The sequence below is a fragment of the Apodemus sylvaticus genome, chromosome 11 (genome assembly GCF_947179515.1).
Source record: "Apodemus sylvaticus chromosome 11, mApoSyl1.1, whole genome shotgun sequence".
NCBI lineage: Eukaryota > Metazoa > Chordata > Mammalia > Rodentia > Muridae > Apodemus > Apodemus sylvaticus.
The window spans coordinates 98,442,181-98,469,503 of NC_067482.1; the positions used below are offsets into that span (position 1 = coordinate 98,442,181).

At 38.0% G+C, this 27,323-nt stretch overlaps 1 protein-coding gene across 6 annotated transcripts in view; it reads left to right on the forward strand.

The window, feature by feature from the left end:
- Positions 1 to 27,323, forward strand: part of Usp34 (ubiquitin specific peptidase 34) — a 183,499-nt gene that overhangs the window by 104,723 nt on the left and 51,453 nt on the right. For 4 of the 6 annotated variants that reach the window (XR_007980309.1, XM_052199754.1, XM_052199758.1 and 1 more), the window contains 15 exons: positions 1,830 to 1,912; positions 7,045 to 7,085; positions 7,232 to 7,356; positions 8,793 to 8,945; positions 9,492 to 9,596; positions 12,001 to 12,056; positions 12,150 to 12,270; positions 16,552 to 16,735; positions 17,144 to 17,307; positions 21,110 to 21,175; positions 24,008 to 24,154; positions 24,240 to 24,296; positions 24,385 to 24,462; positions 24,759 to 24,853; positions 26,786 to 26,958. Coding sequence is in view for 5 of the 6 variants with exons in the window: in XM_052199754.1 (XP_052055714.1) it covers positions 1,830 to 1,912; positions 7,045 to 7,085; positions 7,232 to 7,356; positions 8,793 to 8,945; positions 9,492 to 9,596; positions 12,001 to 12,056; positions 12,150 to 12,270; positions 16,552 to 16,735; positions 17,144 to 17,307; positions 21,110 to 21,175; positions 24,008 to 24,154; positions 24,240 to 24,296; positions 24,385 to 24,462; positions 24,759 to 24,853; positions 26,786 to 26,958 (1,648 nt within the window). In the remaining variant the exon portion in view is untranslated. The remainder of the gene's footprint in view (positions 1 to 1,829; positions 1,913 to 7,044; positions 7,086 to 7,231; positions 7,357 to 8,792; positions 8,946 to 9,491; positions 9,597 to 12,000; positions 12,057 to 12,149; positions 12,271 to 16,551; positions 16,736 to 17,143; positions 17,308 to 21,109; positions 21,176 to 24,007; positions 24,155 to 24,239; positions 24,297 to 24,384; positions 24,463 to 24,758; positions 24,854 to 26,785; positions 26,959 to 27,323) is intronic. The other 2 variants (XM_052199755.1, XM_052199757.1) reach the window with 1 other exon arrangement.

Sequence of the window (27,323 nt, forward strand, 5' to 3'; positions counted from 1 at the left end):
AATACATATTTCAACAGAGGAAATGTACTAGAAGATGAATTTCATATGTGTGGGTTTAAGTGCTAAAAATCTAAAATCTTAAAGGAAGCCAGCCAAAGAATTAGTCATCACTCCTATTACTAGATAAAGATCATTGTTAGAGTTTTAAGGAGTTAGAAGCTTACCAAAGAGAACCTATTGAACTAGATTTAGCAAAATGAGTCCTTTTTAAAGCGGAAGACTGAGACTACAGAGATGCTCAGAGGCTAACAGCACTTACTCTGTTTCCAGAAGACTTTAATTAGTTCAGTACTCCCACCACATAGCTCATAACTCTGGCTCCAAGATGATCTAATATTCTGCTCTGGACTCTTTGAGTACCTGTATACATATACACACATACAAAACAAAAGTTAAAAGGTGAATGAAGCCTTATCTCTTGTGGTCAAAAACCTCTGGAGCAATATTTAAAAACAAGGAAGTCCACTATCTAGTATAACAGGTTATATTAGGAACCCAGCTGTCAAAGGACGGATCTTTCCTTTTAGAGATACAGAAAAACAGTATAAAAATGATCACATCTTTCAGCATAAACAGAGCTCATGGGCCAGGTATGGTGACACACATCTAGGATCCTAGCACTTCAGAGGCAAAGACAGGCAAATTTCTGAACATTCAACCTAACCAGAGTTAATAGGGAGATCCTGTCTTGAGAGTGAGAGACAGAGACAGAAATAGATCATTTTGACTATGTATGCTTTGTTCAGATAATCAAATGTGTAACCCTCATCATCTCTTGTTTGTGATTGGGGAAGTAGAAACTAAGATGAGTTCTTATTGAAATATCTTCCTCATTCTGTCACCCCTTGAGAGGTACACATCATCTGATACCTGCCACAAAACACGAGAGTAATAAGTTGGTACTATGAGCTAGTAACCATGAGATTTAGGAACTATTGGTACAACTGGGAACCTAATCTGTGTTTCACTCTTGCAATGTTAGAGATTATATTTGAAAATTCACCTCTCCTAGTATTGCAAATTATTTACATCTCTTAAATATGAAAAGTTCCATGGATTCGAGATGCATTCCCAAAGTGTTAACTAGTGGGAGATAGTACTTGGTAATTTCTTCAATGTTTCGATTATGTTTTCACCAGAAGAAACCTTGTACATTGTAATATAACCAAATTGATGTGAATCTTTTTACTAACTCTTGAAATAATTTCCTTTTAAAAATTGTTTACTCTTATGTGTATTAAGTGTTTTACCAGTGTGTATACATATGCACCTGATAAGAGCTTGGTACCAAGGAGGCCAGAAAAAGGCATTGGATCATGGTTAGGTGCTTCCATGTAGGTTCCGGGAACCAGACCTGGGTCCTCTTCAAACACAGCAAGTGTCCTTAATGCTGTGCCGTCTCTAAGTAATTTATATTTATTGGTATTTATTAGTGATTCACTGTTTTATATTTGAATACTAAATATATGTAAGTATTGATGTAAAATACACTTAGGGAGATATATAGTGATTTGTTTTTAAAATACAGCAACTACCTGGCTATTAAAAATAATTTATATAATACAAACCCTTCATCTAATGAAACATACCTGCCATTTATAATATATACACACTTTGTTCAGGGATTTTGCACTAGGTATTATTCAGTTAGGAAACATGGATTTCTATATGTATTAACTTATTTACCAAACAATTGTAGCTTAATATGCACATAAGAAATAAAACTTACTGTTCATGATTTTAGGGGAGGTGGGGGAATGAAAGTACATTTGGTATTTTGCTTTATTCAAAGATTTTTTTATTCTCCCTTGATGTTTTTGTTTTTAAAGGTGTTTCTTGTGCTTGTCCAAGGAACCAGTTTGATTCAGCGACTTATGTCTGTTGCTTATACATATGATAATCTGGCTCCTAGGTATGCATTTTTGTGTTATATATGTATGTGTATGCACTTCTTAAACTTCATTTTGAACAGGGCATGGTGGCACTCACCTTTAATCTTAGTATTGTGGAGGCAGAGGCAGGTGGATTCTTCACTTTGGGGCTAGAGAGATGACTGAGTAAAAATGCTTACTTTTGCAAGCATGAGAACCTGAGTTCAACTGCCAAGCATCATAAATGCCAGATGATTAGGTATGCACGTGTACTTCTAGAAATGATATGCGTCAGGGATAGGATCATCCCCAGAGCTCAGCCAGTCTACTCAACTTGGCAAGACCCAGTTTTAGTAAAAGAGAGGCTCCTTCTTAAAAATGAGGTGGAGAATAATAGAAGATACTTGGCAGTCCCTGACCGTGGTTGCATGTATATCATATACATTAACCACTTCATTTTAAAAAAGTTTTTAATATAAAAGTTACTAGGATCTTATAATGTATCCCTCTGCTTTTTCATCTAGACTTACATATATTGTTAACATTTGTCAAACATATATTCATGAGTATTTCTGTGTATGTTTATAAATTCTATTGAATTTTATGAATGTAAATTATAGACATTATAACTATGTAGAACTATTTTGATATTTGTCTCTTAAAATCAAGGATTTTTTTTTAAGTAGATTTTCTTTTATTGTGGATGTGTGTGTAGATGTGTACTAGTGATGGCTGTTGTTATCAGCAGAAATTTGAAGAGAATTTCTAGTTTCCTGGGTTTGAAATTACAGGTGGTTGTAATGTGTGTGCTAGGAAGAGTGGAATTTGATTCCAACATTGATTCCTGGAAGCCCACCATTGCATATAACTCTAGGTCTGGGGTGTATACTAACCTGCTCTGGCCTCCATGGGTACAAGTGTATATACACACACACACACACACAATCTTTTTTGTTTTGTTTTATTTGTTTTGTTTTTTGGATTTGGTTTTTTGGAGACAGGGTTTCTCTGTGTAGCCCTGGCTATCCTGGAACTCACTCTGTAGACCAGGCTGGCCTTGAACTCAGAGATCAGCCTGCCTCTGCCTCCCAGAATGCTGGGATTACAGGTGTGCGCCATCACTGCCCCGCCACACACAATATTAAAGATAAATCTTCAAACAGTTTTTATATATTCAATTAATAGCCCCTACTAGATTGTCTCATTAGATTGATTTTTTTTTTTTTTTTTACATTAGTACTAGGCCCCAGACAAGCTAGATTTATGTTAAGCTAGATCCTAAAGCCCCTGTTAATTGGGTAAGTTCATGCTGATGCTAGAGCCAGATGTGTGTCTCTTATGTTACTGCTCTCCACCATACTCTGAGACAGGAGACTGGAGCTCTGCCTGTCCTGTTCTTCAGGGGTGAACTACAGAGAAATGCAGCCATGCCTTAGGTTTTACTTGGATGCTTGGGATTTGAACTTAGATATTCATGCTGCATAGTAGTGACCATTGGCCACTGAGCCATCTTGGCAGTCGTAGTCCTTTCATGCTTTTGAAGATTTGTTCTTGGTTCAGCACCCTGTGATGCCATCGTTGTCATAATTCTTCCCTGTTTTATAACTAGAGATACTTTCACAATCTTTCCATGATACTGACACTTTAGTAGTACAGACCCATTTTGTTTTTTTCTTCTTTGGAAACATGATCTTGCTAGGTCTGCCTTCATTCAAGCTTGCAGTTGTCCTGCCTCAGAATCTAGAATGCTTAAAATCCAGGCATGTGCCAGTTATGGCCAGCTTGGCCCAGAAAACCAAAAGGGCACTTGGGACATTGTTCAGCTTGGTCTTTTCATTGTTCTGTAGTATTGCTCCAGAAGTGACATGTTTTTCTTAGTACATTCTGCTGATGTCATTGCTTATAGATGATGCAATTTTTTTTTTTCAGTTTTTTTTGAGACAGGGTTTCTCTGTGTAGCCCTGGCTGTCCTGGAACTCACTCTGTAGACCAGGCTGGCCTCGAACTCAGAAATCCACCTGCCTCTGCCTCCCAGAGTGCTGGAATTACAGGCGTGCGCCACCACCCGCCGATGATGCTAATTTTAAGAGTTAATTGGCTTCCTATTCTGCTCAAAACTTTCTTTTTAATAAGTTGTCAGTGTGAAGACATTCTGAAGTTATAAGCCTGTTGCTTTCCATAAATCCTCAATTGACTTGAGCTTTTATCAGTAATTTTTTCCTTGAATAAATGTTAGTATAATCTCTGCCAGTTATTGATTTTCCTAATTATTAGAATTTCTTCAATATCATTGGATAACCAACCCATTATATAAGGAGATACTTTAATGTTTTTCATCTAGTTTAGTATCAATTTGGATTCATGGATTTGAAAATATTTATGTAAAATTCTTTAATTTCGTTATTCCTTTTTCTTACATTATGCAAGCTGCCTTACAGCCACTTGAAATGTGTCCTTGTTCCCTTTTTGTACCCCTATGACTTGAGGATAAATGCCTCATCTTAAACAGTGTCTCTGTGGTATATCGTAGGTCTGTCTGTCCTGTATCCCATCTCAGTCCCTATGTCATGATTCCCCTCCACACAGGTTTTTCAAAATTTTACACGTTTGAGTGCATGCGTGTGTGTGAGTGTGTGTGTGTGTGTGTGTGTGTGTGTGTGTGATCCCACAGTCCTTTTTGAAAGATGCTTTACTTCTGCTTGCCTGAAAAGTTGAAATTCTGGATGTTTGGATTTTCATTGTTTGGTTTTTCCTTGGATGGAACTGGATATGTCTATGTAAAACTCAAAAAGCGAGCAAGATGCCTCATTAGTTAAAGTACGAACTGCTGTATCATTGGGACAAGGTTCAGATTTTAGCACCCACTTCACTGGGCCCCTCCACACTTGCTCTACATCATTGAGTGGACGGAGGCAGGGAGGTCTCTGGAGCTTCTTGGTTTCTATCCTAGCCTAATATATCCGATCCCTGTGTTTACAGATAGATCCTACCGCTAAAGAATATGTAGAAAGTGGTAGATACCTTGCAGGATTTTTTTGGCCTATGCATCTGAATAAGTATGCATCATACATACCTGCACACGCATTCTTTCATCTTTGTCTCTGTCTCTGTCTCTCTGTTTCCCTGTACCCGTACTCCCAACACACAAAATGAACTGGAGCACCAGCAGTACACAACATATTAACACACAGAACATGCATAAATAAATTCTCAGTATATGGTTTGAACAAGCGACAACATCCCATTTATTTATACTACTTTAGAAACTTTGAAATATAGAAAATTTTAATACAGAATTTGAAATAAAAAAATAAGTTTGGCCTGATGGTGATGGTTGTAGCACACACCTTTAATCCCAGCACTTGGGAGGTAGAGGCAGGTGGATCTCTGAGTTTCAGGACAGACTGAGCTACATAGGCTACCTTCTTCAAAAAACCACCACCAACAACAAACAAATGGGGATGGAGGGAGACAAAAAAAAGAGGTTGGTTAATATATGGGGACCTAGTTTTATGTCTCATATCGTCATAAATTAGAGTATAATAATTTTAAATACTTCATAGCATTTTATTAGACTGAACTTTGTTGTATACAAGAAGTAGATATAAAGTTGATATAATTCATTCTAAAAGAAAACATTAAAAGGCTTATGGTAATCTTTGTGGTACTACTTCTCTTAATCTCTTGTTTTGTCTTGAATTCTGTGCCGTAATGTTTTCTAAAGCCATCACCCAAGGAACCAGAATGAACCTTTTACTAGTTACTAAAATTTTCTTAATGCAGACACACACAGCTTGCTCTTGAGTTAACTAAATGTATTGCATTAGTATGAGCTTATAATAACCATGAGGCTCGGGTCTGTGGGTGCACGTCCATAATGCCAGCTGCTGTACAAGCTGAGCCACAGTTATGAGGTCAACACAGGCTTGCGCTGCAATTGAGGGTCCTGTTTTTATAAAGCAAACAAGGATAAACAGGATGGTTCAGTGACTGCTTGCCCCCCAGCAATTGAAGGTGACCTACATACACACAATGATTATATCATGATCTTTGTTGATATATTAATGTTTCTCTTTTATAATGTATAAGTGAGTTTAGAAATTAATTTTGGGTGCCAATAAAATCGCTGAGAGTGAGGATAAAGGTTCAAGGCCATTTAGACCTCAGATAGCAGTAGGAGTGGGACCCAAGCAAGGCCAGGCTGGCCTCGAACTCAGAAATCCGCCTGCCAGAGTGCTGGGATCACAGTCGTGCACCACCACCACCTGGTTTCCTGCCCTGACTTCTTGACTGACTGAAATTACTGGACTGCAGCACCAGCTTCTTTCAATTTTATTAACTGTGAAATACACCTTTTTTTGTATCAAGGACCAAACCCGGGGTCTTTTATATGCTACTATGTGCTTGGGAAACAATTGTAGTACAGTGGTGCTTTAATCTTGTTTGTTGCCGGGCTTGGTGGCACATGCCTGTAATCCCAGCACTCTGGGAGGCAGAGGCAGGCAGATCTGAGTTCGAGGCCAGCCAGGGCTACACAGAGAAACCCTGTCTCGGAAAAAAAAAAAAAATCCAAAAAAACCCCCCAAAACCAACCAACCAAACAAAAAACAAACCAAATGTTGTTTGTTACTGTTACTGGTTTTGGAATTTTTTTTGTTTTGTTTGTTTTACCAGTGAGCCTTACCTCAGATCAAAGTGTTTATTATTGGGTTGTTTGCTTGCTTTTTTGTTTTCTTTTGTTTTGGGGTGGGAGGGGTGTTGAAATAGCCCTGGCTGTCCTGGAACTCACTCTGTAGGTCAGGCTGGCCTCAAACTCAGAGATCTGCCTTGGCCTCCAAAGCACTGGGATCAAAGGCCTGCACTGCTCCCGCCACCCGGCCCAATTAATGTATTTTTATTGGCATGTCATTATTTTGCAGATCTTAAAACTTATTCCTCCTCTCTGAAGTTTCTTACTTTTTAAACAACCCCCTATATTACCCTATCTTCTGAAAACCATCTTGTTGCTTTCCCAAGAATTTCACTTACTCGTAGTTTTAAAAATAAGTGAAGAGTGACTGTAAATTTCTTAAGTCTATTTGGAGTGAATTTATAAGCTGTAAGGAATATATAGTAATTATTTTACTACATTGCCAAGTTTAATTAGGAGTGATATCATATTTTTGTTTTACAGAGTGTTGAAAGCTCAGTCTGATCACAGGTCTAGACATGAAGGTAAGAGCTCAACAAAGTATATTTTAGGTTTTTAAATATAATGTTTAAGAAAAGTGTAAGAGCCAATGTTAAACACCCTGTATTTCATAACACAATGAAATGTGTATTTATAATACAAACCACACCATGCCTTTGTTTTCTTTCAGTGTCCCATTATTCAATGTGGCTCTTGGTGAGCTGGGCTCATTGCTGCTCTTTAGTCAAGTCTAGTCTTGCTGACAGTGATCATTTACATGACTGGCTAAAAAAGCTGACCCTCCTTATTCCTGAGGTAAGAGAAAAAGGAAAGGTTGCTAGTGGACCTTCTACAGTTTTTGCATTGTTGGCATGGCTAAAGAAACAAAATCAAATAATGGTGAAGGAATGTTCACGATTTTGTTAATCATTTTCATTATTTACCATTTAGATACAGAATCTGATAAACTAAAAAGTTAGACATTCATATTTGTGTCTAAGTTGTGTTCTATTCTGCATGTTCCAGGTGGCCACATCTGGAGTGTTCATTTAGACTCTGTGAAGTGATTTAAATACTTTTTAAATTGCTTGTGGTTCTAAAATGTTTTTATGTTGTAAATAACATTATTATGAAAAACCTTTAATCCTAGTTATTTTTCTACCTTTATATTTTTATATTTGTTTCTGTGTTATAGCCATAATTAAGCATTTCCTTTAAAAGAAAGTAGGCATCTCCTGCCGTGCACTGCTGAGTACTTTACATGATACATGTTGTTTACATTTATATGTTGTTTACATGATACATGTTGTTTACCGCACCAGCTAAGGCTGCTGATGCAGGTCAGCACTCGCCTGCCTTATGTGTGCCAGGCTCACTGGTTAGTCCTCAGCAAAACAAAAGGCTTTGCGAAAGAAAGAAGTCAGACGTCCTTGGCCGAATGCCGGTGTTCTCGCAGCACCGCAGCACGGGGAAGTGTTGGCAAGAGGATAAGGAGTGCCAGCTAGCATTTGGGCCACCTCAGGCAACAGAAAAGTCTGCTTTCAAACAGACAAGAAAGTTACTAGAGCTGTTTCCACTAGCATTATTCCCTTCTGTCTTCTTTATTTTTTCTCTTCATTTTTTTTATCCATTTCCCTTTTTTCCCTTTCCCTACAAGTGCTCCTCTCCTTTCTGCCTACATCTCTCCCCATCCTCCGTGCCGGGCGCAAACCCAAGGCCTTATTTGTACATGGAGGGAGGCAGCTGCTCTTATGCTCCATTGTATGTGTTGTATTCCCAGCACCCTCCCCCCATGCCCGACAAGGTATCTTGTAGCCCAATTTGATATCAGGATTGATAATAAGATTTAGAATAAGCTTAATCTTTTGCGACAGTCTGGTATCCAACTTACTGAGTAGCTGCGCATACTGGGTGCTGGCATTTCATTATGCTTTACCTGATTGATAAAATGCTGGAAATTAAAATTGGGGAGCAAACTCAAAGCAAACTATTAACTGAGGTATTTGCCTAGGCTATAAATAGCCTTTTTTTGTATTTGGATTTGTTTTTTTTTTTTTTTTTTTCCCGAGACAGGGTTTCTCTGTATAGCCCTGGGTGTCCTGGAACTCACTCTGTAGACCAGGCTGGCCTCAAACTTAGAAATCCGTCTGCCTCTGCCTCCCAGAGTGCTGGGATTACAGGCGTGCGCCACCACCTCCCGGCTTATAAATAGCCTTTTAACACTCAAGACTGCCTCTGTTTTTTTCCTTTAGACTGCAGTTCGCCATGAGTCTTGCAATGGTCTCTATAAGCTATCTCTGTCAGGCCTAGATGGGGGAGACTCAATCCATAGATCTTTCCTTCTTTTGGCTGCCTCAACATTGTTGAAATTCCTTCCTGATGCTCAAGCACTCAAACCTCTACGGGTAAGATTTTATCTTGAAGTGAATTTGTTATTGTGTACTGTGTCCTTGTTACCTCATAAACTCCTGATTCTACCCTCCCCGCCCTGGAGTGCTGGGAATGCGAGTGCACACTCTGGTACCTCTGACCATCTCAGGGTCAGCACCACTGCCACTAAGAGCATCCAGTTTTTATTATATAATAAAAGGTCCATTAGTAAAGTATTTTAAAATAGTTTACAAAACTATACACTATAGCATTTTGTATATTTTCCTATGATTACACCTTTTCCTTAAAATTGGAGAGTCTTTTTCTTTTGTTTTTGTTTTGTTTGTTTCTTTTGAGACATTGCTTTATTCTGTCTCCAGATTGAATTTGGACTAAAGTTGAAATTTTGTTTTTCCGCATCTCTTGATTTTATGACTTTACAGAATTCACCAGGCATTCACTCTTGTTAGTGTTTGTATATTATTTAGTTGTTCACGCATTTAATTTCATAAAGTTTGTTCTTGTTTAAATATGTTAATATTTTTAAAAGTGATTTTACAAGGTAAAATTTGTTTTTGTAGGTAGATGACTATGAAGAAGAGCCACTGTTAAAACCTGGATGTAAGGAATATTTTTGGTTGTTATGCAAGTTAGTGGACAACATCCATATAAAGGATGCTAGTCAGGTATGTTGAAAGAAAACCCAAGTCACACACAGGGACACACATGGCTTTATTTGTCCTTTTAGGTGAGGGCACCTTTATTCATCTCTAAGTAGCAGGTCCTGTCCTAACTTTCTTGTTCCATTATTCCCTTGTGTTCTGCCCTAGTTCCTTCCTTATTTTCACTTTGACTTTAAATTTTTTATTTATTTAATTTTTATTTATATGAAGAGTACACTGTAGCTGTCTTCACAGACACCAGAAGAGGGCATCAGATCCCATGACAGATGGCTGTGAGCCACCACGTGGTTGCTGGGAATTGAACTCGGGACCTCTGGAAGAGCAGTCAGTGCTCTTAACCACTGAGCCATCTCTCCAGCACCCTCACTTTGACTTTAAATCTTCGTCTGTATGTACTTCTGACCAATCTGAGGTTTACAAAACATTAGTTAGAAGTGAAATATATATGATGCAAGCCAGCCTGAGTGCACTGTGTGTCAGGCCAGGCGAGGGCCCAGCACTCCCGGGGCAGTGGTTCTCGGCCTGTGGCTCATTACCGTTTGGGGGCAGTCACACATCAAATGTCTTTCCTATCAGATACTTACATTTTGATTCATAGTCACATCAGAATTAAACTGAGGAAGTAGCAACAAAATAATTTCATGGCTGGGGGTCACTAGAACATGAGGGATTGTGGGAAAGGGTGGCAGCAGTTGGAAGCTGAGCCACTCCAGGCCCAGGTGGTGCTGTCCCTCCTCACTGTAGGCCTGGAAGAATATCAAGTGTACTGAACCCCAGAGCCATTTTTCCAGCCCTGAAACCTGTATTTTTAAGTTACATATTTATCTTTTTTATAGTAGCAGGTAGATTTAGGGTCCTGGATATATAAAATAAATGTTAATGTTTATATAAATATGTAAAAATAAGAAATATGTAAAAAATAAAAAAGTTTCAATTGAAATTTTTTTAAGCTAAACTAAAACATTTTCTTTTGAACAAATAAGTACTTGGATTAAAGGTTTGCCCCACCACATCCAGCTACAAATAAATGTTTAAAACAAATACAGTTTTGAAGATAAATTTGCCACATAGACTTTACATTTTCCTTCGTATATAAATTAGCTAAACTGGAAATGGATCTGTTAATTCTGACAAGGTGAGACTAACACAACAATTTTGATATTTGAGAACTCTTTTCTCTTAACTTTTTCATACATATGAAAATACAAATGGAAGTATATAGTCATCTTAAAAAATAGTCTGAAGTATTTATATTCTCTGGTTTTTAGTTTTACAAGAAACTTTTTAAAGCATTTTTTATTTGGGAAGTAATTACAAAATTAATATTGAACAAGTTTTAAGTTATTTAATTACTACTTTTTTAAAAAAATGTTTATTCAGGTCATGGTGGGGGAGTTAAGAGGGTAGTAGAGACAGAGAAAGGCAGAGAGAAGAGGGGAGAGGAGAGGAGGAGGGGGGAGGGGAGGGGAGGAGAGGAGAAGGAGAAGTAGAGGCCTGCCATGACTATGTGGAGAGAGGGGAAGGGAGTGGGCAGAGAGAAACAGGAGAATTCATACTTTTTAAAGTAGTGATACCAGATAAAAACATTTTCTTTTAAGTCTGGCATTACCTGTTTATTATTGCTAATGAAGAAGATATAATTCTTGTCAAAGTAATTTTCCCTCTTAAAGCTCTAGTTTCTTTGAGTATTCCTAGATTAGGTTTAGTCTGTGAAATCTGGTTTAATTTTATTCTTTTTCAGATATAAAACTAAAGCTGGTAAAAATTAACTGGAATGTTTAGTTTATCATTAAAGCGTGGCTCAAAGATGATGACAATAGAAAAAAAGGAGTGGGGATAGTATAATGTGTGGTACACATCACTATCCCACGTGTAAAATGTATCTTGATAAATGAAGTCAGGAAAAAAAAAAACAACCTTTACTATCTTGTCAGGTGTTTACTGTTCTACTATGATTACTACTGTGGCTGTGATAATGCAGCTTTTTAATTGACTTGATGCACTTACAAGTATAGGTTTTAAAAATAATAATAATAAAAAAAAAAAATAAAAAATACAAAAGTGGAATAGTGGTGGCGCATGCCCGTAATCCCAGCACTTGGGAGGCAGAGGCAGGCAGATTTCTGAGTTGGAGGCCAGCCTGGTCTACAGAGTGAGTTCCAGGACAGCCATGGCCACACAGAGAAACCCTGTCTCAAAAAGCCAAAAAAAAAAAAAAAAAAAAAAAAAGTACAGGTTTTGGGTTTTGTTTTTGATACTATATAGATGAATAGGTAAACTAGTTTTATAACTTAATTTGTAAAATAACTTTTATTATATATAGTGAAATATTTTGTATTTTTATATTTTGTGATATATCAAACATAAAATTCTGTATTTGAATTCTGTATTTTCTTTTTGCCTTAAGACAACACTCCTCGATTTAGATGCTTTGGCAAGACATTTGGCTGACTGTATTCGCAGGTAAAAATCTAATACAGAATTATCAATTATATTATTAAACAAAGATAAAAGAATATCTTCATTTTATCTTTTGCTTGTATTCTTTTCTAACAGTAGAGAGATCCTGGACCACCTAGACGGGAGTCTAGAAGATGATGGGCTTTCGGGACTCCTGAGGCTCGCAACAAGTGTTATTAAACACAAGCCACCCTTCAAATTCTCAAGAGAAGGACAGGTATGCTTTCAAATATATGTATGAATTATAATTGAAGATTCTTTTTATATTGTATGCTTGCTCTCTTTTGTTTTGCAGTATATCTGAGCCATGTCTGCTAAAAATTGTTTTCAGATTCTCAATAAATTAACAGTGAAAATAGGAAGCTTAGAATATATGTTTAGAATGTAAAGACAAACGTACTTATATATATGTTTTCTCTTGTGCACTAATGTCTTCACGTAGTAAAATCAATTAGTGATAATCATTCCAACTATAATGGCTTCACCCTGCTTTTCTATTTTTTTTTAAAGATTTATTTATTTATTATTTACTTGAGTACACTGTAGCTGTCTTCAAACACACTTGAAGAGGGTATCAGATCTTATTACAGATGGTTGTGAGTCCCCATTTAGTTGCTGGGATTTCAACTCAGGACCTCTGGAAACAACTAGTGCTCTTACCTACTGAGCCACTTCCCCTGCTCATGCTTTCATACTTTAAAGCCTCCTTGAAATATGTCTTGACTGTTCATAACTCCTAATGACTGTGTCATTGGTGCTTCTCTCATCTCCTGCAGTGAGGAAACGACTTTTCATTTTGAGGCGCTGTTATCTTGAGGTTACTTACTGTCTTTTAAACAGTAAGCAGAAGAGTACCATGACTTGTCTATATATGCGTGTGTTTAGTATGTGTGTGCTGTGTATGTATGTGTAATATATACATATAATGTATGCATACTGTTTACATGTGTGTAAAATGTGTACACATACATATACACATACACATTATACACTACAGTTTATTTGTTCTGACTCTTGTATTTCATCTTCGCAATAACAAAGCCCACAGCCCCTTTTTTTACTTGTTACTGAATTTTTTTTTTTAAATAACACTGATCAATTTTATTACTAATATCCCAGTTTATTTTTTAATGTGTGAGTACTAGACTTTCAGGGATTTGAAGCATGTTCCAGCACATCCTTCTTAATTTTAGTTTGTTGTTGTTGTTGTTGTTGTCTTTTTTCCCCAGAAACTACTATATGTACTTTTTATTTGAATTAGCTCTCTTAAAATAAGAGTTATTGTGCTGTATGTTGTCAAAGCCCTCTCCTTTTTCCCATCAGTATATTTAGTGGTAATAATTAGATGTATAGATTTTTGTTGGAATTGCTATATAAAATTTTATCCAAAATTAGAAACATACTAAACTGATTTTTTTATAATATAAAAAATTTTGTCTATACACAAAAAATACAAAAGACACTAAAGCTGCCTGGTACTAGAAATAAGGTTCTTTTGTGTCTTGATACCCCCCCATACCCCCCTCAGAGTATTTTGTTTATTTTGAAACAAGGTTTTATGACGCCTAAGCTGACCTGATCTGGATCCAAGACTGGCCCTAACTCCCGACCCTCCTGCCATTATTTCCAGAGTGTTGGGAATATAGACAGTTGGTGCATTTTATGTGACTGTTCCTGAGAATATTTGTGGCCATATTTATTCTAAATATGGCATATGTGAGATGATTTTACCATGTTGTTTCCAGCAAAGAAAAGATTAGGCTTGGCAGCAAGTCCTTTTATTCTCTAAGTTCTCTGGTAAGGACTCTAGATGTAGAATATAAGAAATGTTTATATAATGTTTATAGTGGGCGGTGTTATGTTTTGATAATTTTTTATTTCTTTGAAACTATCTTCAGATAGCCAAGGTTGGCTTTGGATACTTTATATATTAGTTTACTCTAAGTAGGGCAGGATGATTTTGAACTACTGGTCCTCCTGCCTCTACCTCTATGTGCTGGCATCGCAAGCATGCAGTACTGTACATTTTCAATTTATTTTGTATTGCGCTGTGATTTATTACCAAACCTATCTGAGCCGCAGTAGCAAATACCTTTAATCTCAGCATTCAGGAGGTAGGGGCATGTGGATCTTTGTGAGGTCAAGGTCAATTTGCTCTATATAGTGAGTCCTAGGACAGCTGGGGCTACACAGAGAGCCTGTCTCAGAAAAACAAAAACAAAAGAAAACAAAAAAAAAAAAATTCTGTCAGATTTGTGTAAATTCTTTTGTGAAGAATAAAGGTAGATTCAGAATAAAGCAAAATGGTTCAGTATTTAGGGCAAAATGCTTTGATCACAGGCTTTAAGTATACTTTTTCAAAATCACTATACAAATGAGCTTGTTTTCCTTTGAGATATGAGATGTTTGGCAAAGATAGTTTACTGTTAGTGTACGCCACCCCCCCCCCCCTTTCCCTTTCTCCGTTTTGCTCCTGCCCATAGGTTCTTTATTTGTTTTTCAATATGGATGGTTGTGTGCTACCATGTGGTTGCTGGGATTTGCTCTTAACTTCTGAGCCATCTCACCAGGCCTCATTGTTAGTTTTTTATTAGCCAATTCATACTTGCTTTTGAAATGTTTGGTTACCAGTGCAGCTAAACATGTTGTTTTTGGTCTCCATGACAGTAATCTCATTTCTGAAACCTTAAATAGATAAAAATAAAATTATATCATCTTTGGGAATCATTTTGTACAGTTAGTAGCTAATCTTGTCTTATTTTGCAAATCTAAAAAGTATGATTTATGTTAGTTGGAAGTAGTAAGATAGAAGGAGAAGACATCTTAGTGGTAAACATTTTAAGATGTTCCGGTTTTAGCTGTGTTATTCCTGTGTGTTAAGCCCCCAGTACCATCCTTGGTGAGTGATTTGTCAGGGCTCACAGGACTTCACAGTGGACTGACCCATGGCTAGGCTTTGTTACCGTGGGATTGAATATGGGTCACCTTTGCCATTGAGGTTTCTGTGACTGAGCATGTGTCCTACATTTCCAGTTGCTGATATTCAAGGTTCCTAAAAGTCAAACAGTTGTTTAGCATAAGCTACAGGCAGTTTGGTGCAGTGGGCCACTCCTGTCATTTAGGGACAGTTTGGTTCTCACATAGGGAGCTGATTACAAGTCAGGTTTTTCAGACTGCAATGAAATGCCAGTCGTACTGTAGAGTGATAATATTTGAATCTTAATATGTATAGCTTTTCTGCTCAGTACCCTATGAGGGGTAAATTTACCACAGGGTAAATACAGTAGTAATGTTTGGGATGTGTAAGAGATAATTAGGTAAAGCGTAAGAGAGAATAATTAGAAGAGAACAAGTGCCCTGGGGTCTCTTTAGCTGAGGTGCTTTCACAGCGAGGCTTTTCCCAATTCTTTTGGAGCAGCATTAATCAGATTCATTGATGAACCCGATTTTAACAGCAGCACTTAGGAGGCAGAGAGAGGTGAATCTCTGAGTCTGAGGCCCGCCTGATCTACAGAGTACAGGGAAGCCAGGGCTACACAGAGAAACCTTGCCTCAGAAAAAGCAAGAGAGATGGGCTAGGAGGAGAGGGAGGGAGGGAAGGAAGGACACATGTAGCAATATAAATGGGCCTTAGGTAGGTGTGGTAGGACGGAAGTGCTCAGGTGCAGTCACATCCATTGCACAGTTTCACGTACTTCTCGGATGATGATACACAGCTCTTTTGTAGGAGAATGAGTGAAAAGATGACCTGAGCAAGCTCATCTTTGGGCATCCCCCACCTTAGCTTCCCTGCAAGCACAGAGCTCCTTCTGTTTGGATTTACGCCTAAGTTAAGATGTTCTTAGTGAACATCTTCAACTCTGCTCTATAGCCAAAATGTAACATAACACAAAGATTGAGTTTAGGGCAAAAGTCTGTTGTAAAGTAGGATTTGAAAACTGATTCCATTAAAGTAATTCAGGTCCATCTCATTGTAAACCTTGTTTCTTCATTTTACAAAATTAAGAAGATAGTGGGAAAGATGTTCACGCCTTTCATCCTAACTGCCATCTGCCTCAGTTTTGACTACTAGCAAGATTCTTGATGTTTCTGCTTTTTTGCATGGCTGGTACTCAGGGTGGGTGAGGTGCTTCTGTTCTTGTTTACCAGATGGAGAAACATCTCTAGCACTTGGCAAATAGGGAAAAACAAGGCCTTAATACAATATCTTGGTAATTTACAAATGAAAATAATAACACTGCAAAGATAATCTGTAAGGATAGATAGGAAATTTGAAGTGGGCAGGAACTAAAAGGTGGGTCCATTCTGTTTTCTTTAAGAGAAACAGATTGGTAAGGTTTTCAAATGATGATTTATTATACTGCTATACACTGTTGACTGATATCTTAGTAAATTATAGTTAGTCCATTATCCAATTTGGGTTTTTTTGTGTCATTATGTTTAGAATATAATTAGTATCATGTTTAGATAACATTCTTGCTTTCTTCTTACCTCCTAGGAATTTTTAAGAGATATCTTCAATCTTCTGTTCCTGTTGCCCAGTCTAAAAGACCGGCGGCAGCCAAAGTGCAAATCACACTCTTCCAGAGCCGCTGCTTATGATTTATTGGTAGAGATGGTCAAAGGCTCTGTTGAGAACTACAGGCTAATACACAATTGGGTTATGGCACAGCACATGCAGTGTAAGCACTCATCTTTTTCTTGAATCTTTATAAACTGAATGCAGAATGAAAAATTAAGACATTGATTAAAGAATCACCTTTGACATACTTTGTTATACACATTGTTGATAGAATAGTAGTTGGCATTTGAATTTACTAGAAAAATGTAGAAAACCTTTATGTATTTTAAATGTTTGGGCTTTCTTTTTATAAAGTAATATAATACCAAGTAAAATAGTTCTTTGTTAATATGAATTTTTATTTAGATTTAAAATGACTTTTTAATAGTTAATATTTTAAATTATAATTCTACACATACTAGTTGATATGTGTAATATTAATATTACAAGGTAATCAATAGAGGTAGTAGCTGCCAATCAAAGCCAGATGTGTTTGAGTTTGTTGGGCATCTTTTCCCTCTTTACTCAGCAGCCCATGCACCTTATAAGTGGGACTACTGGCCTCATGAGGACGTGCGTGCAGAGTGCCGTTTTGTCGGCCTGACTAACCTTGGAGCGACCTGTTACTTGGCTTCCACTATTCAGCAGCTTTATATGATTCCAGAGGCAAGACAGGCTGTCTTCACTGCCAAGGTAGAGTTTCCAAGCTGCAAACCACAGCGTATAGTTTTCATAAATTATAATTAATTTGACATAATATTATTGCTTAATATCAAGAATATATGGGAAGATAAATTTTTGTTGTCGCCGGGCGGTGGTGGTGCACGCCTGTAATCCCAGCACTCTGGGAGGCAGAGGCAGGCGGATTTCTGAGTTCGAGGCCAGCCTGGTCTACAGAGTGAGTTCCAGGACAGCCAGGGCTATACAGAGAAACCCTGCCTCCGGGAAAAAAAAAATTTTTGTTGTCTTGGCTAACTATTTTAGGGTTTTTTGGTTTTGTTTTGTTTTGTTTTTGTTTTTGTTTTTGTTTTTTTTGAGACAGGGTTTCTCTGTGTAGCCCTGGCTGTCCTGGAACTTACTCTGTAGACCAGGCTGGCCTCGAACTCAGAAATGCTCAGAAATGCGCCTGCCTCTTCCTCTCAAGTGGTGGGATTACAGGCGTGCGCCACCACGCCCAGCTCTGCTAACTGTTTTAGTGTCTTTAATTTTATTTACACTATTTGTAGTTTCATTATGTGGTATAATTTATGTCTCAAAGGACAATGTAGTTTTTGGACTTTATGTGCTTAGTATGCATAGTTAATATTGTATTTCAGTAAGAATGAAAATGTATTTCTTTTTTTAACTTCATTTAATTGTTTGTTTGTTTGTTTATTCACTTTACATCCCAATTGGAACCCTCCTTCCCTGTTCTCCCAGTTGTACCCTTATTACTCCGTCCCCCCATTACTCTGACTGGAGAACCCCTTTGGGTTCCACCCCACAGGACTAAGCATCTGCTCTCCCATTAAGGCCCAAAGCAGGCAGTCCAGCTAGGGGAAGGGTTTCCAGTAGCAGGCAGCAGAGTCAGCTGCACATCTTCTACAGATGTGCAGGGGCCTAGGTCTAGCCTTCACGTGCTCTTTGGTTGTGGTTCAGTCTCTGTGAGCCCCCATGGGCCTCATTGGCTCTCTGGGTCTTCTTTTGGTGTCCTTGATACCACAGGCTCCCTCAGTTCTTGCCCCACTCTTCCACAGGATTACCCAAGCTCCACCTCATGTTTGATTTTGGGTCTCTGCATCTATTTCCATCCCCTGCTGGATGAAGCCTCTCAGGAGACATTTATTTTAGTCTCCTGTCTGCAAGAATAGAAGATTATCAAAAATAATGTCAGAGGTTGGCTTTCTCACTTTTTTAAAAATATTTTTTAATTTTTTTTTAAAGACATGGTTTCTCAGTGTAGGTCTGGCAGTCCTGTAACTAACTCTGGAGACCAGGCTGGCCTCAAACTGAGATCCACCTGCCTCTGCCTTTTCAGTACTGGTATCAGAGGTGTGCACCACCACTGCCAGGCTTGTATTGTTTTATAAATTCAGTACTTATCGAAGAATGATGTTTTCAGTGATTTTTTTTTTTACCCCCCCCCCCCTGTAGATAATGGCTCGGTCATACATTTTGGTGCTTTTTTTGTTCATGTTAAAGAATACTTTAAAGTTTCAGTGTTGTCGCCAGTTACTATGAACAGAAAGTAACATTTTCCATTAAAAAGTAAACCTGGGTTAATTATAGATCGGGTTAGCACTTTCTCTTCTTCCAGATGACAAATGGGTCACTTCCCACCATCCAAGTCAGGGAACTCATAGCCGTCTGTAATTCTAGCTCCCAGATACAGTCACATACAACAGAAAGGAAGAATGATTTTTTTTTTTAAATTGAATTGCAACCTATGAAACATTTTGTATTTTTAAATTTTCCTTACTTAGTTGAGCGTGGAAGTATACACCTTAAACTCAGAAATTGGGTAGGCTGACATGGGCAGATCTTTGAGTTTGTGGTTAGCCTGGTCTACATGGTGAATCACAGAGCAGCCATGGCTGCAGAGAGAGCCTGTCTCAAAAAAGAAATGTCCCTTTTAGGGACAGCTGTCCTGTGTTATGTTCTAGGCTTTTCTCATCGGGTTAGCACTTTGCATATATTAGATCTGTTACAGTTTGGAAGTTTATATTTTAAATGACTTCTCGTAGTCTCAAATATTTGGCCTGTCATATTGAAAGTATACATATTCTATTGTTTTCCCAATTTGTTAATACCCTTTATTCAAACCTTTTCTATCACATACACACACACATACACACACACGCACACACACACAAAATCCCCTTTATTGAAACCTTTTCAATCATACACACACACACACACACACACACATATGCAGGACAGATTTCTCTCTTTTTAATCCTTACTTTGTAACCTTAGCAAGCTCTAAGCAAAACAATGTTGCTTTTATTTCTCACAAGACTGACACATATAGCTAGTGTATCATCTGAAAAAATGATGATTAATATGCCATGATGCTGTCAGGAGCTTCAGAATTAGTAATAATATGTACTGGCAGTGATTCCTACTGCATAGGGTTATTTTAATACTTGAATTGAAATTTAGTGTCATCTACTCAGTGTTTGACATGTATTTGGATTTCTCCTAAAAGAGAACTAACTCTCCACCAGATATGGTGGCCTCCACTGTGACTCCAGCACATGAGAAGTCATGGTAGGGTACTGCAAGCTTCAGGCTTTGGCTGTAAGTGTGCTGTTGTTATAAAGAGACACCATGTCCAGCTCTTAGAAAAGGAAGCACTTAATTGGGCTTGCTCACAATCTTAGAGCTTTAAATTCATTATCCTTAAGGCAGGGTGCAGGGTGGCACACAGGCAGACCTGGTCGCTGAGAGTGTTGTATATCTGGATTGCAGGAAGAGAGAGCAACACTGGGCCTCGCTTAGGCTTTTGAAACCTCAAAACCTACCCCTAAAGACACTTCTCCAACAAGGCCACACTTCCTAATCCTTTATCAAATAGCACCACTTCCAAAGCACTCAAATGTGAACCTATGGGGGCCATTACTATCCCAAGCACTGCACAGGCTAGGGGAAACAACTGGAGGACTTGTCAGTTTTGTAAGGGAAGGATGACTGATTAGGCAAAGCACTTGGTCGTGGAAGCTGAATTTGGTTTGAATTTGGTTGTGGATTCTGAATTTGACCCCTAGTACTCATATAAAAAGCCAAGTATGTAGTGTCTTTGGTGATCCCAGTCTAGAAAGAGCAAATACAAGGCAGTCCTGAAGTTTGCTGGCCAACCAGTCTAGCTGACGAACAGGAGGCCCCAGCAGGAGATGATGTGTCTAGACATTATAACGCCCCTGAGGTCCACACTAGAGGATGGCTTCTGGGATCCTTGCATATGCCTGCAGCACACACAAATTAATAAACTTAAAAAATAGATAAAATCAATTAGGTTTACATATAGCCAGATTCTCCAGTCATGGATTGTAGTGTTTTGATGTTTAGATTGTTTAAAAAATCACGAACAATTTTCTTCCTTAGGATTGAAGTATATTGTTCCAGGGAAAAGTATATGACTAATTGATACTGAAATGTAATTTATAATATTTGAGTTTACTCTACAAGGGAATTTACATACTTGAAGTGCTTTTTATTCTTGTTTATCAATAAGGTATGTGATCTAGAAAGCCATTTTAAAAAAAGATCTCTTTATATTCAATTTTCCATCATAATGGCTATCACTATATTTATTGTAATGGAAAAATACCCTGATTTTTCTCAGATGTAATAAAAGGGTGGAATGTAAGGTTGTTGAAAGGATGAAGTATATCCATCACATTGTAGGTCTACAGGGATGTCCTGCATGAAGAGATGTAGTATGCAGCACACTGTAGGTCTACAGGGATGTCACATGCCACCATTAGTGTTTTCATTGTTTCCTCTTGACTTTCAGTATTCAGAAGATATGAAGCATAAGACAACTCTTCTGGAACTTCAGAAAATGTTTACATATTTAATGGTACGTTTGAAAAATGTGCAGAATAACTAATTAGATTATTTTTATGATAGTGACTGTAAATATTGTATTGGCTCTGTTAATTAGATTTACTGTTATCTCTCTTCTTTGTTATAATGACTTGTAGTAATCACAACTGAGTTACTTTTGTTCTATTAATTTTCCCTTCATTTCTAGTATTTTTCCTGTCACTTGTTGTCTTAGTTATGTCTCCTTTTGCTACAAGAAAACCACCATGAGCAGACACAACTTGCAGAGGAAAGGCTTACACTTCGTCAGCAAAATGTTCCTCACCAAGGGAAGTCAAGACAAGAACCCCAGACAGTGCAGGACCCTGGAGGCAGGAGTATGCTGCTTACTGCCTTGCTCAGCCTGCTTTCTTCTAGAACCCAGGACCGCCAGTCTAGAGAAGGCCCTACCCACAACAGGCTGCTTTACCCCCATCGATCACTAATTAAGAAAATGCCCTACAGGCTTGCATACAGCCAAGTCTTCCAGAGACAGTTTCTCAGTTAAGGTTTTCTCCTCTCAGCTGATTCTAGCTCATGTCGAGCTGACATAAAACCATCAAGAACACTGGTTAACTCTTTTATCCAAACTTTCTAACTGGTGTCTGTTTGACCCTTTTAAGTCTTATCTCCACATTGGAAAAAGTAATGGATCGGTTTACAAAAGCTAGATCCGGCTGGAGAGATGGCTTAGCAGTTAAGAGCACTGGCTGCTCTTCCAGAGGATTCTGAGTCCAACTCATTCCCAGCCACCACATGGTGGCTCACAACCATCTGTAATGGGATCCCATGCCCTCTTCTGGGGTGTCTGAAAGCAGCTACAGTCTGAAGATGAGCTGTAGTATACTCATATACACAAGATAATAAATAAATCTTAAAAAAAAATACTAGCTGGCCTTCAGAGGATCCAGGCGCTCCTAGCATCCATGTGACAGCTCACAACCCTCTGTAACCAGGTCCAGAGGATCTGCTGGCCTCTGCAGGCATTGCATTTGCCTGGTGCACAGACATACATGCAGAAAACTCCATACAAAGAAAATAAAAATAAATAAAACTTATTTAAATAAAAACAAGATAGATGTTTTTTATATTGGTACCTCACTTAAATCTATGTAGTTATTACTGTGTTTGTGGGATTCTGCCCCCCGCCACTCCTCAGTCACTCACAGTTGCTTGTAAATCCAGCTCTTTCTTCCCTAGTTATGCAGATGGTACATGAACACACACACACACACAGTATTAAATAGAAATTGGTATGTCTTTTCAGTTATTTTCTTGAGATTATAGTTTAATTACATTTCTTCTGTCCCTTTTTTACCCCTAAACCTTTCCGTATATCCCTTCCTGTTCTCTTTCAAACACGTGGTCTTTCCCCCCAACCAATTGTGTGTGTATCTACACATATATATTCCTAAATATAACCTGTTCAGGACATATAATGTTTCTTATATCTATGTTTTCAGAGCTGACAGTTTGGCACTGGACAAGCAGATAGTCTTTTTCATGATAGGAAATATTTTTAAAACATTTTTTTACTGGAAGTACTGTATTTATGGTCTTATTCATTCTACTTAACCAGCTTCACCTCTGATAACACGAAGCCCTTTGAAACTCATTACTTAGTTATTTTTCTACTTGTATGGTTATTGGTTCTTCAAAATTCTTCTCTATTTTCTTCCTATTGTCTAATCAACTAGAAGTCTTAGAGTCAACAAAATATTTGTCAGTTTCCATGTTTCTCTTCTACTTCTGGTATTCTCAGACTGAAAAAATGTGTTTTCTTTCCCTAAGCAAATAGAACTAGTTTGTTTGATGCTGATTTTTAATGTTGCCTCATTCTGGGGACAGGGTGTTGCTGTGTATGTGGGTCTTTTACTTACTGTCCTGTTCTAGCTGTCTGCATGTTGGGAATATAGGCACATCACTACTATGCCCTGGTTTTTTATAGTTTTTCTTTTAAGAGAGATGGAGCACATTTGAAGTGACAAAATCAGAACTACTGTTTAAAGAACCTCCCTACCAAATAAAATTTCTCTGTGTAGCCCTGGCTGTCCTGGAAAGCAGGCTGGCCTCTATTTCAGAAGTATTGCTGCCTCTGCCTTCTGTGTTCTGGGGTTAACATTGTGTCACCATGTCTAACTCTAATCTGAACTCCTTTTAATAAAATTTCATAAAGTTCAGTGTACAGAAACTCATTTGGCTTGCAAAAGTTAATTTTAAGCTTTATAATTAAAATTTGAGTTTCAGTGTTAATTTCATAAGGTGAGTTTATTATCTCAACCCCAGGACAATTAAACTTTTACCATTCAACTCAGGCAATAGAAGTGAAGGGCATATGTGGAAAATTGTCTTCAGCTGCGTATACTGGATTATCTTCCAGCCCTTGGATCAGGAGTCTGAAACACATGCAGTTAGTTATTTTGGAGTCTGCCTGTGCTACACAGAGAAACTTGGGTGTGGTGGGGGGCGGGGAGGTGGTACATGCCGGTCTCTCTGTGTGTGGTGACGGGCAGAAATCTTTCTCACTTGTTTTGTTTTGAGTTTGGATTTTATCTTATTTTCAGTGGGGGGCAGAGGTTTTGTTTTTGGTGTTGTTTTGGTGTTTGTTTGGTTTTTTTAATTGTTTAGGTTTTGTTCTTACATTTCTGAGCTAGGGTCTCTCATAAACCCAGGAGGTTCCAATTCTCTAGCCTTGGATTCCTGATCTTCCCATTTCCACCTTCGGAGTGCTAGGGACGTGGCATTTTCTACCCTGTATGATTGTTGATCAAAAATGTTGTTGTGGCCATTTCTTACTTGTTCTGTCTTCCTCCCCTCCCCTCTGCAGGAGAGCGAGTGCAAAGCGTATAACCCGAGGCCGTTCTGTAAGACCTACACGATGGACAAGCAGCCCCTCAACACCGGGGAGCAGAAGGACATGACAGAGTTCTTCACAGACCTCATTACCAAAGTGGAAGAGATGTCTCCAGAACTGGTCAGTACTAGAAGACTCAAAAGTGGTTTGAAATTTATATAACTTTGAATTTCAATCACTGACTATGATTTGTTTTGTATTAAAGAAAAATACCGTCAAAAGCCTGTTTGGAGGTGTCATTACAAACAATGTTGTTTCCTTGGTAAGTATATCTGTTTGTTGTTGTTTTAAAAGGTTTTTTGGGGGGGAGCTTGTAACAAATTGCTAATTTTTGCTTGTTGATCATCCAGGATTGTGAACATGTTAGTCAAACTGCAGAAGAGTTTTATACTGTGAGGTGCCAAGTGGCAGATATGAAGAATATTTATGTGAGTGATACTGTACATAACTTGAGCTTGTCTATGCTTTTATACACACACACACATACACAACAAATTGTGGTCATGTGAAGAAATAGCTGTTTTCATGTATTTTATTTCATGTTTTGGTTTTTAGTACTAAAGATAGACCACTTAATTGGTCATTTCCTAGTAAAATTGTTAATATCTTTTTAAAGTTAGATTCTATATGAGGAAAAAATAATTTAATTTGAAATTGCTGTTTATAAAAAAGGAATGTGATTTTCTTTGTGATGACATCACCTTCCCAATGTTGGCTTACACAGGAATCTCTGGATGAAGTCACTATTAAAGACACCTTAGAAGGGGACAACATGTACACCTGCTCTCACTGTGGGAAGAAAGTCCGAGCAGAAAAGAGGTGTGCTGCTTTCAGTGTCATTTTTATCATTTCAATAAGTTACCCAATGGAATTAAAAGGCAAACTAACGATAGTATATATAGACCTTTGAGAACAACTGTATGTAAATGTGATATAATTAACATGGATAAAGAGTAAACTGTAGTGATTCAGGTAATATTAGCTGTTTATAGCTCAATATCACTCAGTAACTTTTATTATTCAATGACGTTTAATTTAACATACACAGTAGGGTAGAAAGTGGGAGTTTCTAAACTTGCCAGCTGTCTGGATTTTCTCAGGAGAGATATGAAATATGAGAGTAGTGGTCATACCTATCTGTGTGTACTGACTCAGTTTTCTAGGTTTATTGACTGGTTTCTGGATAATAGTACAGAATTTTTTAGTTTGGAAGTACTTCTACATGACTAAATTTAGTCAATACAACATGTTGTGGTAAATAAATTACTTTCATTATTATTAATATCAAAATTATTTTCCATTCAACAATTGAAGATGTGGTTTCACAGAAAGATCAGAGATACTTCTCTAATGTTGGTCTCTAAGACAGCAGATTCAGATGAATAGAAACTGCAGAACAGCTAATGTATGCTGAACCTGAGCTCTCTCTGCTTGTAAACAGTTTTTGTAAACAGTTGCCTCTTGACCGGGTCTTGGTAGGAGATCTGAGTAGAAGCTAGAATTGGGAGTTGTACTTTTAGTTTAAAAGTACTAAGTTTCTGTAGGACTTTGAAAGTTGTTCTTACCCTTGCACAAAAGAGAATTGATACTCTTTTGGATGACTTGTGTTTTGATGCATTCATCATAAACATTTCTCCTTAGGTTACAGTTTTTAGAGAATTTCCTGGAAAATCATAGTTTAACATTCCTCAAGTATAAAACAGGAAGCATAACTGGGCCTGGGGAGATGGCAGTTCACAACCATCTTTAACTCCAGCTCCAGGGCACTTCTGCGGACATTCTCATTCACACACACCAAGCAAACTATTTAAAAAAGGGGGGGGGGGGGCAAAAGTAAGGGCTGAAGAGACAGCTCAACATTCAAGAGCACTTTGTTCTTCTAGAGGACCTAACTTCAATTTTTAGCACCTACAACCTATAGTGCAGGACTAGAACCCACACAAAACACTGAATGTGGTAGTATGCATCTGTCCTCTCGGTATGCCTAAAACAAGATAGGAGATGGAGACAAATCACTTGTAAGCTGACAGGCTGTCTATTATAGTGTAATATACAGTGCAACAGAAGCAAGGCCTTGCACCAACAAGGGGAGAAAAGAAAACAGACACCTGAAAGTTATCTCTGACTTTCACACATGTATGCATACAAGCACATAAAAGCAAATTTTAAAAACTGAGCTGGGAAGATGGTTCCGTTCCTCTACTGTGTAAGCAAGTGTGCCTAACTTTAGATCACCAGCACCACATGAAAAACCAGCATGGGGGTCTGCATCTGCATCCCAAGTGCTGTGAAGCTAGAGTAGGAAGATGCCAACAGTAGGTTCATGGAGAGAAATCCAACAGGGTAAACTGACCCTCTTCCCAAGACCTACCACCATGTTTGGTAGTTGGGATGCACATTGTGGAAGTCGAAGACCTCCTCTGACTGCCACTCCCAGTGACAGATGCTCTCCACACGCATAAACAGGAGTGTGTACATATGTGCAGACACACTAATACAACTAATTAATAAATATTTTAGCTATTAAAGAAACATAGTAGAGAACAATAGATGTTTCCTACCATCAACCCCTGGCCTCTCATAGACACCTGCATGGGTGAGCACACTCCCCCTCCCCACCCTACCCCATCCCCAGTAGAAAATTATGTGACTTACAGTATTGCTGCTTTAAGTTGATTATTAAAATAAATAGCACAAATACTAAGGTATTTTTGAAATAAAATTTGTAATTTGTCTCTTCCTACCTCTCAGGGCTTGTTTTAAGAAATTACCTCGTATTCTGAGTTTCAATACTATGAGGTATACATTTAATATGGTCACGATGATGAAAGAGAAAGTGAATACGCACTTTTCCTTCCCCTTACGTTTGGATATGACACCATATACAGAAGATTTTCTAATGGGGAAGAGTGACAGGAAAGAAGGTAAGTTCATTTTCTCAGGTCTCTGTTATTGACAGTCTCTGTTAACAAAGAAATTGTATGAATGGAGAAGAGTTAATGCTACTTTTCAACTACATGATTCTAGAAATCAAATAAAATCTTATTAAAAGTATTTTTTTATATGTGTGTATGCTGTCTGCGTGTAGGTGTAGCACATACATAGTGCCTACAAAGACCAGAAGAAGGCATTAGATATCCTGCAACTGGAGTTACAGATGGTTGTGATCCAAGATTTGGTTGTTGGGAATTCAACCAGGTCTTGTGGAAAAGCTGGCAGTGTTCTTAACTGCTGAACTGTCTTTCCATTCCATGTAATATATTTACTCACTTAGCTAATATTTAGCCTC